General features: G+C 42.5%; 1 protein-coding gene across 3 annotated transcripts in view; it reads left to right on the forward strand.

Moving 5' to 3' along the window:
* LOC147057949 (tetratricopeptide repeat protein 28-like) overlaps positions 1–20,966 on the forward strand; it is a 102,108-nt gene that overhangs the window by 70,083 nt on the left and 11,059 nt on the right. For all 3 annotated transcript variants that reach the window (XM_085910583.1, XM_085910585.1, XM_085910584.1), the window contains exons 5-11: positions 2,802–3,309; positions 9,888–10,684; positions 10,796–11,340; positions 12,078–12,601; positions 16,663–16,772; positions 19,945–20,074; positions 20,171–20,389. In XM_085910583.1, the coding sequence (XP_085766709.1) occupies positions 2,802–3,309; positions 9,888–10,684; positions 10,796–11,340; positions 12,078–12,601; positions 16,663–16,772; positions 19,945–20,074; positions 20,171–20,389 (2,833 nt within the window). The remainder of the gene's footprint in view (positions 1–2,801; positions 3,310–9,887; positions 10,685–10,795; positions 11,341–12,077; positions 12,602–16,662; positions 16,773–19,944; positions 20,075–20,170; positions 20,390–20,966) is intronic.

The following is a 20,966-nucleotide window of genomic DNA, read 5'->3' on the forward strand; positions in this document are numbered from 1 at the left end:
CAAGCAATGCTGCTCGCCCTCATGTCGGTCTGCTACTCCATCCAATCATCGCATTTCACCTTTATCAACACGCATGTTGACGGTCATCTAGTCTTCTCCCCTAAACCATCCAGTTGTTGTGTGAGTGCCACTAGTTGATCATTTTTACCATTGAAGATTATCAGTGCTCAAATGTCGAGTGGGCGAACGTGCTCAACCAAGGAGATGTTTTGTTTTCACGGAGGCATTGACATATCCTACAAGTAGAAACACTACAGGCTAGCTTGAGTTAACAGTAAATTGCTGGCCAGTGTGAGAAATAAAAATATAACAGTGAGTAAGAGCAACAGAACTCATACTATCAATACCAGCTCTGCTACATGACATGAGAAGGTAATTACGATTCATTACCCCTTGCACATGCTATGAAAGCAACCATTCGTCTAATGTCTTACTGAATATAAACAGACATAGAAGAGGAGTTCATAGAGGAGAATTCGAAACGGATCTTAAGCCACTCTCCTTGCCAGAAGTATAAAACAGTCTCGGATATCCAAGAATTTGTGATTAACGTCATCCATCCCCTGCCATCTCCCTCTGAATTTGTCCTGTCTGCTCCCAGCTTACTTTTCAATTAGGAGACCATCAGTGCAACATAGTTGGATATCTAGAGTTTTAAATTCAATCAAATCACTTCCAGACTAGAGCTGTACAAGTACAATCATGTCTGCCCAGTGATGCCAGTAATGCTTTATTTAGTAACGCATGGTTTGACTTGCATCCTCCTCTGTGTCTTTTGATCACTTAAATTTTAAAAGGGCTGGTCCCTGTAGTCGTGCCTCTGTTATTGTCAAGGTAGACTCCTCATTATCTTGGCCTCCATCTGAGAAGAGAATGCAGCGACGGAGTCTCTCTTTAAAAGGACACATCAGAGCGACTCATCTGTGTTGGCAAAATATATTGTGGTCTTGCTTTATAGGTGCACTCTGAAGTCAGGCAGATGTGGAATCCTCGGTTTTTTGCTCACAAAAGGGAAAGTTTGAGTTTGAGAGAGAAAGTTAGGCATCAAAAGGTACATGCAATTGAGCAGCCTCAGATAAGCTATCTTGGAACATGAAACAGCAACAGTTTCTGACGGAGTGTAATTGCATCCCTGGGCCTGTGTAATGCCTTGTTGCGTCTTTAAACTTGAGTAAAGTGCTGAGAGTCCTTGTGTCAGCAGGTAATTGGTTGCAGACATCAGCAGCAACTTGAAGTGAAGGAAATAAGCTTTGGTAGGTTGGTATTCCATTTGTGCATTTTATGTGAGAAAAATAACCAATGAAATGTAGCGTTTGCCCTTGTGAGGGACCATTATTGTATTGATTTGTCTTTTTTTTTTAAATCAACTTTGGTTTTCATTTATGCAAAAGATCAGAATTTCATTATGTGGCCCCAGGGCCAACCAAAGCCATACTGGAGCGTATATTAGTACATTTGAATTAGTACATTACATATTGATGTATGTTATTACTGTCTAAACAGTACATGGAGGTAAACAGTTAAGTTTAACTCGTGAAATCGTTCAAAACTAGCATTAGCTGTTATTGACATTCACCACCACCACCCAGTCTATGTTGCTGTTTGTCGGTTTGACAGTGACCTTCCATGTCAGAATGAATGTCCCCTCCGGTGGCCTGAGTCCCAACTTTTTCCTGGCGTGTATTGGATGGGTGGGACCTGCGGAAAGAGTTGCTTTATTAGCTGGTCGTGTGAGATTAATTGAACATCTGTTCATGCAGAGAAAGCTGACCCCAGTCGCAGCTGTTTACCCTCCGTATAAACATCTAATAAGTCTCCTCTGGTTATGTGCCTTGGAGATGTTCACATTAACTAATGTATTTATTATTTTTCTTTTAATGTAAAAGAAATGTCATGACATTGAAAAAACATTGATCACTTGCAGGCTGTTAAGTGTATGCCATCCTTTGTGCCGTATCATTTGTAAATGTGTGTTGATATGAGAATAACGAGTCTTTGAATATTTGGAAACTCAACTTTGAATGTAACATGAAAGAAGAGTTAGGAAATAAATAAGTAATAAAATAATATACTAAAATAGTAGTAATAAAAGCAGCAACTCAAAATAAATGCCCACCTAGTGGCATTGTGAGAAGGTAATCATGACATATGACATAATAAAAAAGAAAAGCAAAAAAAGCTGTTTACATTCTGCTGAACTGCTTTTTGCAGTGCCATTTGTTGTTATTGCAGTACCGTTTTGACTATTGGAAGGTGCTTGTGGAAAGGGCATGAAAGATAGGGGAAAATATGCAGAAATATTTTGTCTGATAGCATTCCTGCCAGAAGCGAGAAAGTCAGGGAGTTGCCCCCCCCACATCCCCTGCACAGGTTGACAGTGAAGCTGAAACCCTTCTACTCACCCGCCTGATTAGCACTTTCTTTGTTCCGTTGTCGGTAGCACGCCATGAAGTATGATTGCAGTTGGCAAACTGGCGGCTTTGAAACAAACCTACTGCTGTGCTGATATGCATCACATTTTACCCCCTTCCTTGCTTTGCAACCTCTGAATCAAATGAGGTTGTCTTGGTCAGTTGGTTTCCAAGCAGTAAGCCTTTTCTCAGTGAATTTAGAAAGGCTTTTTCTTTCTGGATTAAAATTTGCAGGCATAGTGGGGACATTTTCACAACAAAGCCACTGAAATAATTATTTTTAATTAAATGTGTGTGTAGATAATTGAATTTTACCAACGTGTTTTTGTGCTAAACCCTGCTTTCTCTCTCTCCCTCTCTCTCTCTCTCTCTCTATCTCTCTGTCTTTAGGCCGCTTCAATGGCCCTGAGCAGCCTGGGTCATGTGTACACAGCCATCGGGGACTACCCAAATGCACTGGCCAGCCACAAGCAGTGTGTTCTGCTGGCTAAGCAGTCCAAGGATCCGCTTTCTGAGGCACGGGAGCTGGGAAACATGGGTGCTGTCTACATTGCCATGGGAGACTTTGACAATGCTGTCCAATGCCACGAGCAGCACTTGGGTATCGCCAAGGCGCTTGAAAATAAGCGGGAGGAAGCTCGGGCCTACAGTAACCTAGGCAGCGCCTACCACTATCACCGAAACTTTGACAAGGCCATGTCTTACCACACTCACGTGCTGGAGCTCGCCCAGGAACTGGAAGAAAAGTCCATCGAGATGAGAGCGTATGCGGGCCTGGGGCATGCCGCTCGCTGCATGCAGGACCTGGAGAGGGCAAAGCAGTATCATGAACAGCAGCTGTCCATAGCTGAAGGTTTGAAAGACAGAGCCGCAGAGGGGAGGGCCTCCTCCAATCTGGGTATGTATGCAAAACACAGACTTACTAACCATGCTTGCAATTCAAACTTGAGTTTGTGACGTGCACGTACTCTAATGTTAACAAACTTAAAAACACAATGATGCACACTGCAGTTAAATGAAAAAGTCATCGATCATTCATGTGTAAGTTTAGAATGTTTATGGCTGCATCAGATTTTTTTTTAAATTTTATATAACAACATATAATAAGAATACGTAAGATTTTTAAAAAAAAATTATATAACAACATATAATAAGAATACGTAATAGCATATCTGCGCAAGTAGCAGAGTAGACAATAAAACCAATATATTTTAATACTTTTCCAAAATGAGTTGCCTCCGCTGGGTGTCTGGACTCTCCTTTAGAGATAGGGTGAGAAGCTCAGTCATCCGGGAAGGACTCGGAGTCTAGCCGCTGCTCCTCCGTGTTAAGAAGAGCCAGATGAGATGGCTCGGCCATTTGATTAGAATACCTCTTGGATGCTTTCCTGGTGAGGTGTTCTGGACATGTCCCACCAGAAGAAGGCCCTGGCGACAACCCAGGCTGGAGAGACAATGTCTCCCGGCTGGCCTGGGAACGCCTTGGGATTCTTCCGAAAGAGCTGTAAAAAGTGTCTGGTTAGAGGGAAGTTTGGGCTTCCCTGCTGAAGCTGCTGGCTCCGCGACCTGACCCCAGATAACCAGTAGATAATGGATGGATGAATATTTTAATACTTTATGGAACACAATTGAGGATACACTATTGGCATGACCCTTGACTGTTCTCTGTCTCAGATGGCCCTTTTGAAAAATTGATTGTCCACCCCTGCCATAGATTTTTCGGAGAGGATGAGGTCTGTTGAGTTTGCTGGCCAATCAAGCGCAGTAATATCATGCTTATTGAATAAGCGTTTAGTCATTCTGGCAGGGCGTGCAGGTGCTAACTCCTGCTGGTGCAGGAAACCAGCATTTCCATAAAATAGCGGAAGTAGGCATAAAATGCTCGGAAATGCACACTTAAACAGCTCCATTGACACAGTCACAGTGGCCCAACACTGGAGATCTTGTGGCACCCAAACTCACAGACCATCGAACATTTTACACTCGACTTTGAGCAACTGGGATTGTGTGCCGCTACACTCGTACCTCAAAATCTGGGTCCGGTGCAGTTTTAAACAAAATGGATTGTCACAAAAGAAATTATTTGCTTAAACCAAACTTTCTTGGACGATGCCCCACACCCTTAATAAACTTTTATGGAAACGGGCAGAAGTAATTTCTTGTGTTTGTGTAAAACTAAAACCACCAAGCTCCTCATAGGATCATTACAGAATAACCAGGAAGTTGTATCATAGTGGTATTCTCATATATGTACCTTCACATAAAAAGCTCATTTCCATGAGAAAAAATACAATCTGACCTACCACCGTACATGCCCCTTTCTGCTGCTTTGCACTGAAACAATAATTGATTAAATGTGAGGGAATGAAATGACATATCTTCCCTTGAAACTTAGATGTTGGTCGCAAAATCTTCCCTCTCGAAAAAGTGCATTACCTAATAATTGTATTATATATTTCAGGAAAAATGAATAGAATAATGTCTCTTTAGATATTGACTATTCCATGAGATAAATGCTGTGCCCATTTTGCTGTATTTAGTGCAGCAATTACAACCTCCACTGTCTGAATTATGATAGCCATCAAAGCAGCACTAACCTTGATTCTAATGGACAACCAAAAGAGCCTTAATAGTTCTTCCAGATGATTTAGTCTTAACCTATGTGTAAAAAGTGTGAGAGTGGAGAGTCGAGGTTAATCAACGTAACATAAATTGAAGCTGCGATTTGACCCGTCTAAATGGTGCACATCCCCTTCGCGGAAAAATACTGCTGATCTTTAAATGGAGATGATCATAAATTGAAGGACTATCGAGAGCACGTTTTACGATGCTACCTACGTGTGAGTTTTATGATATGTCAGGTGGCAGATATATTCCAGTGCGTTATAGGAGTCCCGTGACGACATGCCCGACCATCTACTTTATGATTGGTTGCAATATTTGAGTAGTTTTACCGTTGTAATGAGTGCGGTGTTAAAGATCTCCATCTGGTGACATCGCTGAATGAGTGTGTAGTTAGTAGCAATGAAGCTTGTTGCTCCACCGAGACAACCGCCGACAAGTCAGACCTTCATGCACATATCGGACCTCTGACACCAAAAAGGCCTCACGACCACGGAGCCAATCTGCTGATATCACTTACCACTTTTCTCTCATTCTTCTTCACTTTTTGATGCCTCTGCCTTTCATTGTCTTCGTCCCCAGTCTCACCCCCGCTGATTGTAATCTGAAACTGTCAAGGCACTAGTAATTGAAACTGACTTGATGAATCGCTTAATTACCTTTAATAGCTGATTCAAGTGGAGCTGAATAATGAAGATAACACAGGATGAAGGAGGTTGTGAAGCTTCTGTCTCTAATTGTTCTGTTGTTGTTTTGAGTGCAGCGTATTGTTGTTGTTACTCCATCATGAGTGCCCACAAGCTCACTCGGAAGACTTGAAAACCTTTTTCTTTGACTCTGTGAACAAAACAAAAACAAAAAAACACGAGAATGAGCAAAGCAATTACTGAGCAGCGGCATTCAAAACAAAAGTTTCAGAAGTGGGAAGAAGACAAACAGCAAACTGGACACTTTTACTTGCCCTCTCAGCTTGTTTTTGAAGTTGGCTGCGGGATGGGTTTGGGAAGTGGCTGGCCTGGCTCTGAGGCACACTTGTGTTGAGATTGCCATCCTTTAATATCCAACCACGATAGCCAGCGGGACCAACAGACCTGGCTCATCACGCTTTGACCCATAAAGGAAATGAACATTTTGCATTCCAGTCCCATATATTATTCAATAATTGGCCATCTTCCCACAACTCAGCAGTATCCCATATCAGTGCCACTGAAGTAGCGAGTTGCCATGTAGTTAAAGATGGACACAATCAAAATTGTACATTATTCATCTGTCTGTGTGTCTCTCCGGCAATCCGACTGTCCATCTCCGTGTAATCCAAAAGTATTATATTTGATGGTAAAATGTCGATGGCTTTAAACAAGAGATTACAAATGACAGTGAGCTTCCATTAAACCTTTGTATATTAGTTATATTTAAAAAAAGAAATGTCTTTTTGCATATCACAGACAGAAACCCCTTTATAGGTCCAAAAAAGACAATGTACTGGTCCGAGCAATAATAAAACCATTGTAACCCCACATTACTAAGATTGTAACGGGTATGATGACAAGTTGTAATAATTGTCTTATTGTGTTACAGAAATAAATAATACATTTAATAATACATATACATTTTACGTTTTAATCACAATACTGTCCACTCAATTTATTACTTGCAACCCATTGGCTTGAAAGACTATGGTAGGGTAAAATAAAACACCAAATAGACCTTTTCGCCCTGTTTTCATTCAATCCCCATTCCCGAGGGTTTCCTGGTTTCTGTTATTCAACAACAAAATGCAACAGACACAAAGAAAACAGGAAGAGTTCAGACATCAGACATCAGCAATCACGGATATTCTGTTTTCCCTGACTCACATTTACATGGAAAAAGAAACAGGACATGGCAGTACGTCTGTACTGAATTACTTTCAAACCTTTTTCTCATGTACCTTGGAGTGAGAGTAGTACTCATTTCTTCTGCTCTGGAAAACTCGTCTTTGATGTCCACTCACCCTATTACGCAGCAAAATATTCTTTTTTGCCGAAGCACCGTGATTTTGATTTAATTTGTTGCCTGTCAGGTTCAACTGACCGTGAGGTTAAGCTATTGAATTCTTAAAATGCATGAGGGATATTTGTATGCTCACCACCTCATGTAGAATTAAAATATCAATCCACTGTAAAATCTGCATTATTGATTCCACTAAAATTGTTTTAAGAGCATCAATAAAAATGCATGTCACTATTTTAAGTGTGCCCACGGGCGGCACCAAATGCGCAAAAACCCAGATTTGCCTGAGCACTGAGGTATAGAGATTACTTATTTGGAGGCCTAAGCGGTTGGAAGTACGTAGATCTACGTATAATTAGTTTGACTAGTAAAGGGAAAAAGAAATAGGAGACTTTACAAAGGAATTTGTCCAGCCTATTGGCTCAGACAGGATAAATTGAAGGCAGAAAGGAGTTAATCAAAAATACACAAAAATGCATTTGCCTGGAAGTGATGATATCTTTGTAATTTTAGTGGGATCTGCGTAAATATTAGCAACCTTTCCTGTCCTTTGACGGAGACGTGATGGCTATCTTACAGTATGTTTTCCTGAGAATACCCGTATGTATATCAATTATATTCAGGATCACAGGTCTATTCCATATGACATTGCTTCATTTCTGTTTAGGCAAACTATATGGGACTTCTTTTCCATTCTGTACACTTGACTAAAGACCTGGAAAAATATTCCCCTTGTCCTGTTTTGACAGTTCTTTCAAAATACTTGTGGACAGTGCGATGACTTCCTATCTGTCAGTCAGACAGTAGATGTTTCTTTCTGAGACTTAGGATTTGGTGGCTTAAGAGTACAGAGTACAACTCCATCCCTGTTTCTCTTTTGCTGACCTCTGCAGGCTCTTGCATCTTCAGCTCACTACCTCCCCCCACAGATCACTGCATATAGTAGTATTTGTTTTATTTTGAAATTCATTTTAAAATACTTGACACTGTCTCTCATTGACTGACAATACAATAGTCACCAACACTTCCACAATTCCAAAATGTACATGCAAAAATACCTCATATAAGTGACTCTCAAATTTGTGGTTTGCATCCGCCCCATTTTGGAAACGTGAAGTGTTTCACAACTGTAACGCTGTCCCCACACAGCTTCTAGCTCCCCTCCCTCCAATAAATTGCCTACCAAATGTCTCACCCATTGTTTAAAATTCCCTTAATGCAGTGAAGGCTGCAGTGTTATGGACCTCTATAGCTGCTGAACAAAAGACAGTGATTTACTCCGAAAAAGAAGCACCATCCCTCAAAGTCGTCACCTCAGCATTTCCCCAATGTACAGCCAGCTGTGTAATGGAAAGTGACAACGCATTGCCATGCTTGTCTGTGCATCAGGAAAAATGCATAGGACTCAGAATGGATTGGCTGGCATATAGAATTGTTAATGTGCTTTATATTTACCCCGTTTTTACTGAAATTTTGCAGATATTCGGCATTTTGTAATACAGCCAAGTGGGCTGCATACACGTTTACATTTACTAATATTGTTGAGATTGATTTCATATCAAGATGTTGTAAAGGCAACATATTGACTTTGACAGCATACTGCGGGGGTAGTGTCTGGTCGAGGTATGGTTTTATTTATAGTAATCCCCTTACCATGCAGGGGGCCGCACCCCCTGCATCTCCCCTTAAAGTCCCCGCAACCACATTCTCTATCGCAGTGTACAAGATTCGTTTTCAGCCAACTGCATGGAGCATTTTTGCTAGCAATGCATCAGAAGGCATTATATTCTCTGTTCGTTCTCTCAGTGTTAAGGACACTGTAACCTTGGGGAGTGACTTTGAGAGCCGTCAATACCCCCCCCCCCTCCCCTCCAAGCTGCCAGCACAATGACTTAACATGCTTCACAAGTGAAAGCGAGGGGATTAATGTGTGGACTAAGGAAAAATAATTTCTCAAAAGAAAATCTTACCCATTAATGTATGGGTTATGATCAAGGTTAGATCTGTATCAATTCAAACTGAAAACCGAAGCAGACATAAAAAAAATGGTCTGATAGGCCACGCTTTTTTTTTTCTTCAAACTAATAGCAGTACTCTCTAATTACTCTAGCTGCGTGCTCGCCAGCCACAATGCTGATGAAGGATAGCCATCATGGTCAATCATTTGTTCGGCAGCTGTCTTTCCTTTCCTAGATAGTTTCTCTATCATATTGTACAGTGTAGCAATGCTACTCATCCTATGTACTATTGTATTCTCAGTGAATGCTGCTTGACAGTGAAAGCCAACTCAGAGAAAAGGAGTCCGTATTTATTAGATATGCTATGACGTGTTTTTACAATCCTTTTTGAGATTGCTGTTGTGTATACTATTGTGGATCTCCAGGGGAAGGTGTATGTGTGTGTGTTTGTGTGCGTGTGTGTGTGTATGCGGCAGATGGCTGTTATTTTTCATAGGATCATATTTTATCAGAGATAATACATCCGGCACCAGCTTCTCCATTATTTATTGTTTTTTTCATGCTTATCTAAATCTAAAGTTGTTTGCTGAGCTTTCCGTCAACTTCAACAGCTCTCGCATTGTTCTTCATCAGAATCATCTCAAACTCGGGCGAAAAAGCCGTAGATTTAAAATAAATAAGTGAATGAATGAATAAAAATCATTTGAAGACACCGCTTTAGATCGCACTACATTCATAATGGCTATAATTGTGGAGGTGTGGAGTATAAGCAGAGAACAGATGGCGCTGAGAGTATATTTTGCAACCAAATGGCTTGTTTTGTCCTTGCTGACAAGGCACTTGCATTTTTGCTTCTGTAATGTTATCCCTTTGGAATCTTTAAACTTAATATTCTCTCTTCACAGGCATTATTCACCAGATGAAAGGAGACTACGAGACTGCACTTAAACTCCACAAAACACACTTGGCCATTGCTCAGGAGCTCAACGACTATGCCGCGCAGGGCAGGGCTTATGGGAACATGGGCAATGCCTTCAATGCCCTAGGAGTCTTTGACCAGGCTGTGCGCTACCACCGTCAGGAGCTGCAGATTTCTATGGAGGTCAATGACCGGGCCTCGCAGGCATCCACTCATGGCAATTTGGCTGTGGCTTACCAATCTTTGGGAGCACACGATCGGGCTTTGCAGCATTACCAGAACCATCTCAACATCGCCCGCGAGCTCCGAGACGTCCAGAGCGAGGCGCGGGCCCTGGGTAACCTTGGTAATTTTCACTGCTCTCGTGGCGAATTTCCTCAGGCTGTGCCCTATTATGAGCAGTACCTGCGCTTGTCCCCTGACCTCCAAGACATGGAAAGTGAAGGAAAGGTTTGTCACAATTTGGGCTATGCCCACTACTGCTTGGGCAACTACCAGGATGCTGTCAAATACTACGAGCAGGACCTCGCTTTGGCCAAGGACCTTCATGACAAACTAAGTCAAGCCAAGGCATACTGTAATCTAGGTTTGGCCTTCAAGGCCCTGGGAGACTTTGTTAAGGCAGAGGAGTGTCAGAAATATCTGTTGTCACTTGCCCAGTCCCTGAATAATTCACAGGCCCGCTTCAGAGCTCTTGGCAACCTGGGGGACATATTTGTCTGTAAAAAAGACGTGGCTGGAGCCATTCAGTTTTATGAGCAGCAGTTGGCCTTAGCTCATCAGGTATTAAATAACACACATCTTTTGTACACTGTCAAATAATTCAGCAAGTGCTTCCAGTGATGGTTATTATATTGGGTTTTTTTTATTTATTATTTTTACATCTAATTTCAGGTGAAGGAGCGCAGAATGGAGGCCTGCGCCTATGCTGCCCTCGGGGCCACGTACCGACTCGTGCATAAATATGACAAAGCTCTAGGCTACCACACTCAAGAGCTGGAGGTCTATCAAGAGCTTGGGGACATTTCCGGAGAGTGCAAAGCTCACGGTCACTTGGCAGCAGTCTACATGGCCTTGGGGAAGTACGCCATGGCTTTCAAGAGCTATGAAGAGCAGTTGGAGCTAGGGCAGAGGTTGAAGGATCCTGTCGTGGAGGCGCAGGTGTATGGAAATATGGGCATCACAAAAATGAATGTTGGCGTGATGGAGGAGGCTATCGGGTACCTGGAGCAACAGCTTGCTACTTTACAACAACTAAGTGGGAATGAGGCCATAATGGACAGAGGAAGGGCCTATGGAAACCTCGGAGACTGTTATGAGGCTCTTGGTGACTTTGAGGAAGCCATTAAGTACTACGACCAGTATTTGTCAGTAGCTCAGAGTCTCAACCGGATGCAGGATCAGGAGAAAGCGTACAGAGGCTTGGGGAACGGACACAGGTGAGTCTTCTTTAATTGAAAAACTTTAGGGTATATTGCACCCACAAGATATGAATTAGTATGGTTTGACACACCGAGGCTCAAGGTGTACTCAGACACCTGTGCTTACCTGCCAAAGAATTTATCACAACCAAGGTGTCTACAATGAAAATATATTTGCAAAAATGCTTGCTCATCTGGAAAAGTGTTTTTTTTTTTTGTGTGTTATCAGCGCCATTGCAGTCAAACTTGGTTGTGTTAGACATGCACGGGTTCAGAGGGAGTTAAGTCGTCACCCTCATCTTCCCACAGTTCTCAGCCAAGTACTTGCTATCACATTACATTAATGACTGAAGTGTTTCACTCTCATACCTACCCATACTCTTTGAACTGGCAATAAACAATTGTCGATATCCCGGAGACTGTCGGAGCTACGGTAACTGTTTGAAGGCTATGAAAGCCAGTTAAAGGTTTAGCATGGGGTACTACAATGTAGAGGGGGTTTCTTTCCAACAATGACCCGTCTCACCTTGTATATCAGACAAAGCGATCATTTTAATTTCTGATCCAAGCCGACAAATTTCTACAGTTTTCTTTTGTCATGCAAGTGTCCTCAAAAATAAAATACTGCACGCTATGAACACCTAATTCAGTACACTTGATTGTATTTATAATTGTGGTTGCACTTTGCATCATTATAGAGGACATCTGTATCTACTTTTTGGGGTCTGTCTGACACTTTCTGTTTCTCTCGTTAGGGCAATGGGAAATCTCCAACAGTCACTGGTGTGCTTTGAGAAGCGGCTAGTGGTGGCTCATGAGCTGGGAGAGTGTGGAATCAAGGCTCAGGCCTACGGTGAACTGGGCGCGCTCCACAGCCAGTTGGGCAATTATGAACAGGCCATCTCATGTCTGGAGCGTCAACTAGTCATTGCTCGTGACACCCAAGATCGACTCCTGGAAGGTGACGCCAGTTGTGGTCTCGGCGCCGTATACCAAGCGATGGGAGAATATGAGACAGCGCTGCGTTGCCACCAGAGTGACCTTGAGATCGCGGAGGAAACCGGAAACACCACACGCCAGGCTCGCGCCTATGGGAACCTGGGCCTTACCTTTGAGTCCCTGGGAAACTACGAGAGGGCAGTTGTGTTCCAAGAGCAGCATCTAAGTGTGGCGGCGCAGACAAATGACTTGGCTGCCAAGACACTAGCCTATGGCAGCCTGGGGAGAACACACCATGCACTGCAGAACTATTCACAAGCTGTCATGTACCTGCAGGAAGGTAAGTGAGGCAGCGAGAACAGCAAAATGAGTATTGCCTTTGTTTGCCTGAGCTGATAGGCTTAGAGTTTGGGAATATATGAATATGAAATTCGCAGCATATTTGTCGCTAAGCCTTTGCTACATTTTTATTAGGATATGCACTTTTGTGTGACTGTATATTGTGTTTGTGCTTATGAGTGCATGGGGGATTCAGGGTACGTTTTGTCTCTCTTGTATAGGTATCCTAGTGTTTTTGTCTGTGCAAAACCTACGTGGATTCCTGCCAAAGCCCTTTTCCTGTTTACTGCCGACTGTTCTACTCACCTCTGTATCTACTCTCCGCAGAGAGTTTCTTTGCAACGAGTTGCCAAAAGATCTTTTCTCACAGTGGCACATTTCACGAGTCAGATTATAATGTAAAGAAAACCCCTAGCTTAGAATCTTAAAAATTGATTATCTCAGTCAGTGCGGATGTGATTGGTTGTAGTCTGCCATTTATGTGTGCTAAGTATCCACTCCTCTAGCTTTGCACATGACCATTAACAGACCTTTTGCTCAGGCATACCCACTGTTTTATGGCCCAAACTCTGTTTGAATCCAAGAAAATTGAAGCTCCTACGTGGGGCAAGTCATAGCTCACCCTGCAGGGAACGAATGCAAGGAAATCAGAATACATCTGCTCTAGCTGCCAGGAATCGGCATTATTTGTATTATCTGGGTCTTAGGAACCCGATAGCCCCTCTGCAGACCCTGCTTTTTGAACCTTAATGAGAACAAAAGCGACAGCCCTTTCTGTCTTCACACTGTCCTGTTGTCCCCTGTGCTGTCCTTGTATTGTTCTTTGGTCTGGCTCTGGAAACGAACTCTGCCTTCATTACACCTGATGGCCAATTATTTTTGGCCAATCAACCAGGACCATAAAGTCCGGGTTTTGTTTGTGCGTGTATGTGTTTACCAACTTCTATTGGTAGTCTCAAGCTACACACTACAATGTGTTTTTATTTTGCTTCCCCAAAAATAGCAATTAGAAGGAAAGATTTGAAGTAGAGCAAACACTGTTCATATCATATCACCTCCCTAGTCAGTTTGTGTGCATCAGTGTCTGATACTGTATTCACCGTTTCACTGTGATGCAGATCGTTCTCGTCAATCGACGACATACCAATTAGGACGGAAAAGATCGTGTCTCATCTTCTCATTTGCTGTACCCTTCTAGCAAAATTGAGACATAACTTTAAAGCAATTAATTAATCAATCAGAGTTTAGCTCAGTTCTTCCTGGATCTATAGCCTTTTCAACTCTGAAATGTCACAAAATACGTACAGAATATTCAGCTTCAGGCTGCCTTTGCTTTTTACACTTTAATCGTGCAGAAACAGTTTTTGTTTACACAGTGTCAGATGCGTAACATCAGCGCCAGTATCTGATATGAATCAGACACTGACGATCGCTTTCAACAAGACAGAGCAGAAGAAAGTGTTGAGTGTGAAACTTCACAACCCTTTCTTGGTATTTTGGAATTCTCTTTTACTCCAGCACCGTCTGGCCTCTTATTGTGCAGAAAGTGAAATAATGGCAGGAGCATCAAATGTCTTTGTGATCAACTCAAGATTAAGAGCAAGACCTAATTCAACATCAGTGACCTCTAACCTCACAAATATTCTTCTAAATTCACCCAATTAATAGGCATAAAATCTGAATGTGCAGTCCAAACATCAGTTAAATGATTCATACAACAGCATGGAATTGTATTTATTCCCCCCCGCCCCTCCCGCTGACCGTCCGCTCCTCGAAAAATCAGTTTTACAATGAACTGGTCCCTACTGTCAAAAGGGTTGGGGACCACAGCACTACAGTCTCATGCTTCCCCTACAGGCTCTTGATTGTACCGCCTTCCATTTGCGGATTGTGGCGCATACACGGGATACCGTGGTCTTTTCCAAATGCATTTGTATGCGATATTTGCACATAAAAGCTGTGTCTAAAGGCGGAGGTGTGTGGTCCTTTGGGGCTGCAGAGATTCTCTCATCCATCTGTCAATCCACCTTTAACATGTTCTGTGGTTGCTCTACGGGTAGCCAGGCACAGCCGCATCTCGGTGTCAGCCACTGCGACGTGACTGTGCCTGCGGGGCGCACCGAAGGCTTGCTTGGTGACAGTGACAGACAGAGTGATACAGAAAAAGAGAACAGAGGGAACATGAACGTTTGGAAGGCAGAGAGACTGGGAGCGAGAGAAAAGAAAGATGTCAGGCGGGCATAGAGGCGAATCAGAGATGGGCATGAGTCATAATTCACATGTATTATTTCCCTGTCAAATGGAGAATAAAGAAAACATAGAGTTGGTTGACATTCCGGCTTGATCATAAAATAACTATAACAGAGCAGCTCAGAGAAGGAGAGGCTTCCCGTGCGCATGTGTGTGTGTGTGTGTGTGTGTGTGTATGACTGTGTGTCTAGGCAGATGAAAGGCTCAGCGCTACAGTTGGGATGAATGAGGGGTGAGGCTGTCAGAATGAAGAGGATAATTTAGATCTGTTTCCTTTCTCTTGTTCCGGCGCCTAATGAGCCCTAAACAGTGCCGAGGCCCTGTGAGCACTGCCGCCTCAGTCGAGATGAAACAGGTAGAGGGGAAGCACAGAGATGAGAAAATGAGTCGGGAAAGAAGAGCAGAGCCGATGCATGGGGGAAAAAGGGAAGGCGTGTCGACAGGGAGGTTGTGTGGGAAGATAAGGGGGGCGGGGGGGTAGAGGATTTTTGGTGGACTGAATCAGGCTTCAAAGACCGCCGGCTCGCGTGGCCGTCGAGGAGCCATTAAGTCTACGGTTACGTGGTGTGTTGGTGAGGTTTGTGGAATAGTTTCAGGTCATGCTCTCTTTTCTTGGCTTATCTTCTCCGGCCACAGACCGTTTTCCAGTATTGCCGGGAAAACACAGTACAACGAGCGTGGCTTGGCCCATTTTCTACTCGCTCTGACCAAAAGCACGTCTAGACTCAGCCGTTACGTTTGCAAGCTGAGAGAATACATTTTTACTTTTGTAAGTGCTTTTAAGTGACTGACCACAAGCAATGGCTTATTGCATTCTACTGACCGTTTGCAGAGCATTTAACATCTTATGTGGGATGTGTGGCCCAGCAATCGGCCTTTGTATTTTTCTCAAACCTCCATCCGCCCCCTGTCATTGTTGTCGGTCGGACAACATTTTCTTTTCGGTAATTGCGCAGAACCAAGTACACAGCAGGCAGGCAGGCTAAAGACACATTCAGAGATATGACATACACATCACTGCTTGAGCGACTGTCAGTGAAAAGCAAACTGCAGGATTGCAGGTGATTTGCCACAGCTAATTATTATGCATAGTCACCTTGCACGCTGCGCACATCAGCTTTGCAAGCTCCCGCTGTCCCGCTAAATAGCACAAAGTACCCAGTACCGCTTTATATTAAGGCTGTCCTTGTGAAAAAGTCAAACATAGACATTGATGAGTTTATTATCAGTTAAAACCAATCAATTGCAATAAATGAATCATAAATATGGGTGACCCTTTGGTTCCAAAATGACCTTTATTTAAATTCCACTGCTTTTTGCTGCTAATTATGAGGATAATGATATCTTTAATTTTACATTAGCTTTGAAAATGATGAATTCTCAAGTATTTTTCAACTGTTAAAATAGATGAAATCAAGGTATTAGCTTTTTTTAACAAACCCTTTTTTTTTTTTAGGTCCACGTGTTAAACTTTGCTCAGGGTTCATTATTAGATACTGATGGTTTTTTAAACATTTGTAGACGTGATCATGAAATGATGTGCTTTGTTGTGTAAGCATAGGCTGTGTTTGTGTTTGCTGAGTCAGTTGATCTTCACTATTGATTGGCGTATAGCCTTTCGCTAAGAATGTGTGCCTTTGAAAGTGCCTGTCCCAGTGTGAGTTGCAGCTCAGAAGCAAAGCCAAATATTTAAACCCGCTCACGGACAGAACATCAATGTAATGCCATGCTTACATCTGTTACTTCGAATGAGTCCACCTGTTCTCGATAATTTTTGTCTTGTCTTCTCACTGTTCTTCCTCTCTCTGACAGGCTTGCGGCTTGCAGAGCAGTTGGCTCGACGTGAGGAGGAGGCAAAGATCCGCCATCGTCTGGGGCTGTCTCTGTGGGCCAGTGGGAATCTGGAGGAGGCCCAACATCAGGTGAATTATCGAATGGTCTCTCCTTGACTTACCCTAAACCAATGGTGGGCACTTCCAGTAACAGACATATGTAAATTACCCTTTGGAAATGCACTGCACTGTATTGCAGCCAATTTACATGTTTAAAGAGGAGAACAGTGGAGAAGCCATTAGGACCATGACTGTGATCTTGGTAAAGTTAGAAATGAAAAGATGATGTAGGTACTCAATAATATAGTTTGGAATGTGAGTTTGACCCCTCGCTGGGTACAGAATCCAAATGGAAGAGATTAGTTTCTGAAAAACATTGGCTTCTTTACAGCTGGAACATGTCTACTGGCACTATGCTGTGAAGTACATTGAATTGGTAAATGCTGTCGTCTCAGCAGCATCTCTGAAGACTGCTTTTCTGTCTGTGTGTATTGTTGCGCTCCAAGACCTCTACATCACACATACACACATCAGACACACACTCCCCTGTTCAACCCACTGCCCACCTGCCAGGCATGTAATATCCCCTTAACATCTCTTGTGTAGCCATCCACACACCATCGTTTTAATTTTTATTTTATTTTTTGCTATGTATGGATATGGGGATGGAGGTCCAAGCCCTTTTTCTCATAATGCTCAAAAATACATGCATTTACTTCTATGTGTCACAAATAGATAAAGTAGTTTTCCATCCTGCACTGTGACTGTTTTCAATTTTCTCAAAAACCAAACTGAGGTAGTGACTCGACGATGAGTGTTCTTGAGTCATACAGAGGAATTTTTATTCAGTTAAAGGCTAAGCAAATATTATCCTAGCAACAGATTTCCTTCTACATGTTGGCTTTTAACTACAGCATGAATAAAATTGAAAAAGTAATACATGGTCCCTTCTGAAAGTATTGCTACAACTTGTGCATGCCTTTATAGAAGTACTAAAAGTGATGCTGATTCATTATTTTTGCAGTAGACAAGAAATGATTGGATATGACTTCATGAGTAAATATGAGTGCAGTGTTTATTTCCAGGTATTTACATTTTGATTCAATGACATAATTTAGTAGAGATACTTTCATGTATAGATAAGCATGTATATATCAGGTCATCTCAATTACTCCCAGATATCAGATTTTTATGGTCAAGTGAAAGTGGTTCATTGGTTTAAACTTTGAATAGCTCTGTATTAGGATGTTGATTGAATTCAATGTATACAATCAATTTTGCTGTATACACATTGGCGATGATAACGTTTCCAAGAATGTAGTCCTCCAATTTAGATTCAGTGGTTGTTCTTGAATATGTTAGCCTCGATAAATCCCATGACCCTCACTTATAATTGATATTCATAAAGCATATGTGCAGGATGAAAGCACTTGACCTCACATTCTTCATCCTCTCGATACGTAAAATCATTGGTATGGACCTGTTGTTTACGGTGACACTCGGATTTACCTGTGGTAATTTTAATCAGTACAACAATACTTCTCTGACAACCGCTTGACATTCATTCGTTAGAAGAGCAATAAAAAATCTATAAATTGACAGTTACCTAAATTTCAGTGCTTTTCTGCAGATTGAACATTTTGTTTACCCTTGATGTAATTTGTCTGGGAGGAAAATTCCCCGGTGGGAGGAGTTCTTTCACAGAAATGCCGAGAAGACCGTGCACATCCGACTCGCATCACTGATTCCGTATGACACTGACATTTACTTAACATGTCCGATAAAAGCCACGTTAGACTGGGTGACATTTTCAATTCGCATCCCTGTTGTCTGGACCACAGCCTGGCCGGTCACCATAGACACAACAAATCTGGAATTGGCGGTCAAGATACTTTGAAAAATGAGTTTCACTTTTAAAGACCTGCCTGCAAAACCTTACAAATGAAACTAGTACTGCGGTAATCAGCCTGCAGCCCTATCAGTGGAATTACCCAGGGACTCACAGCTTCTCCGAGCACTAACGCAGTAGAGCTAACAGATTCTCTACTGATCTCTACTCCCCACTCCCTCTGACAGACTTTGCAGCATGACCTTGGGATATTCCAGATGAGCTACAGTCTATGCATGTGTGCTAATAAAACTCTCTCTCTCTCTCTCTCTCTCTCTCTCTCTCTCTCTCTCTCTCTCTCTCTCTCTCTCTCTCTCTCTCTCTCTCTCTCTCTCTCTCTCTCTCTCTCTCTCTCTCTCTCTCTCTCTCTCTCTCACACACACACACACACACACACACACACACACACACACACACACACACACACACACACACACACACACACACACACACACACACACACACACCACCGCCACCACCCTCGATCAAAACACTGTTGATACAAATCATTTCACCTTGAGCTCTGCAACCCTTTATTTACTGCAGCTGTTTGTCTTGTGTGACTGTGATCAAGCCTTTGTGTTGGCCGGGACTCCCGGAGAGTGGCTCTGTAGCACTTTCAGTCATCCTACAGCATGACCATTGGCACAGGGTTAAGAAATCAATAAAGGCTTCAATGAATCAGCACTCTTTGCCAGCTCCGTTGGGCAAAGTGCAACATTCCCCACTACCATATCTTTCCACCATTTGCCTGCTCTTCCAAATACAAAATATTTGGCACTGACTAAAATCATTAATTTACCAGAGATAGCAAGAAGTGTGTAAATATTGCCTACAAAAGATGCCTAGTTAATGCTTAGCTCTTTTTCCCTGTCCATTCAAATAAAAATAAAAAAACCTCAAGAGATACTCACTTAAGTTGCTTAGTAATTCATCAACAAATTCAAGTGGCTTTCTTGTTTAGACAGCTGGTGAACATGCTTGATCGGGTAGGTGTGATGCTACCATCTAGTGGCTGAAAGCTTTTTATTATCAATTCACACATTTTTATTGATAGAAATGTACTGCTCCGAGATTTCATAATTCTTAAGACAGCCTAGTGCAGTGCCTGAATTATGATCTAGCAACTAAATCTAAAAATGGATTACTTGCACTTCTTACCCCTCCGCAGTCTCTTTTTAGGTGATAGATCAACATTTTAGTATGATTATATTTGTACAAAATGTACAGTTTAAAATTGACTGTGCCGCTACATGCATTCAACCTTAGATAAGCTCTGAGACTTGATAAAAAAAAAGCAAGAAGAAAATACACTCATGTGAATTTATTGTTCAGTGGTATCTGAATTACAGTTCTTTGCTATCGTTGTTGCAGCTTTACCGGGCATCTGCATTATTCGAGACCATCAGACATGAAGCACAGCACAGCACAGACTACAAACTTTCCCTGTTTGACCTGCAAACCTCTTGCTACCAGGCTCTCCAAAGGGTCCTTGTGAGCCTAGGTATGTATCCTCCTAACTTCAAATTCCAGTCAGTTACTTAAGACTGCTATGTTTTGGATGTATTCTCTTTTGAGTGCCAATTTCTGCATACTGCAGGCCACCACGACGAGGCTCTGGCGGTGGCAGAGCGAGGACGGACACGAGCTTTTGCTGACCTTTTGGTTGAAAGGCAGACTGGCCAACAGGAGTCTGATCCCTACACCCCCGTAACAGTGGAGCACATTTTGGACAGTGTCAACAGCCAGAGGGCCTTGGTACTTTATTTTTCCATGGCTGCTGGTTACCTGTACAGTTGGCTACTAGCCCCAGGAGCAGGTAAGAAGTAGACTTGGCTTGGCGCATTTTTACTCAACATCTATCTTGATTTTTCTCAGGCTAAATTCATAGCTAGTTTATTCATGCAATAATATTGGTAATCCATCATATAAAAATGCAAAAATCAGGTGGATAGTGATTTACTTGCCCTTTCAAACATTCTAGTGTTTTTTTTTTTTTCGCCATGGGGTCGTGGAGGGCAGGCTTCACACCATGCTGCAGCACCACCTGCCACTTCACTGTTGGGATTTGCCTCCCCAGCCCATGGGGCTTCTGCCTGTGAACCATGCTAATTGTTAGTGACAGAGCCAAACAACACAGGCAATATGTTCCCACCTGACAAAAGCTAAACACATCTCAGTTGAACACAGTCTATTTTCATCTCTTGTTTGTTTATTCCCCCCCTCACCCTGCCTTTCTTCGTTTCCTTAAGTTTAAAAAAAAACTGTGCAATGCATTCTCATCCCTTGTCGACTACTACTGCACCAGCTCAGGCAGTGGCACTAAGAAGCCTGATCTTTTATGAGTCGTGAAATTCCAGCGTCTTAAGCGGACCCATTTTCTTTGAACGTGATTA

Source organism: Syngnathus leptorhynchus, chromosome 4, assembly GCF_054491065.1.
Source record: "Syngnathus leptorhynchus isolate UIUO chromosome 4, UIUO_Slep, whole genome shotgun sequence".
Classification (NCBI taxonomy): Eukaryota; Metazoa; Chordata; class Actinopteri; order Syngnathiformes; family Syngnathidae; genus Syngnathus; species Syngnathus leptorhynchus.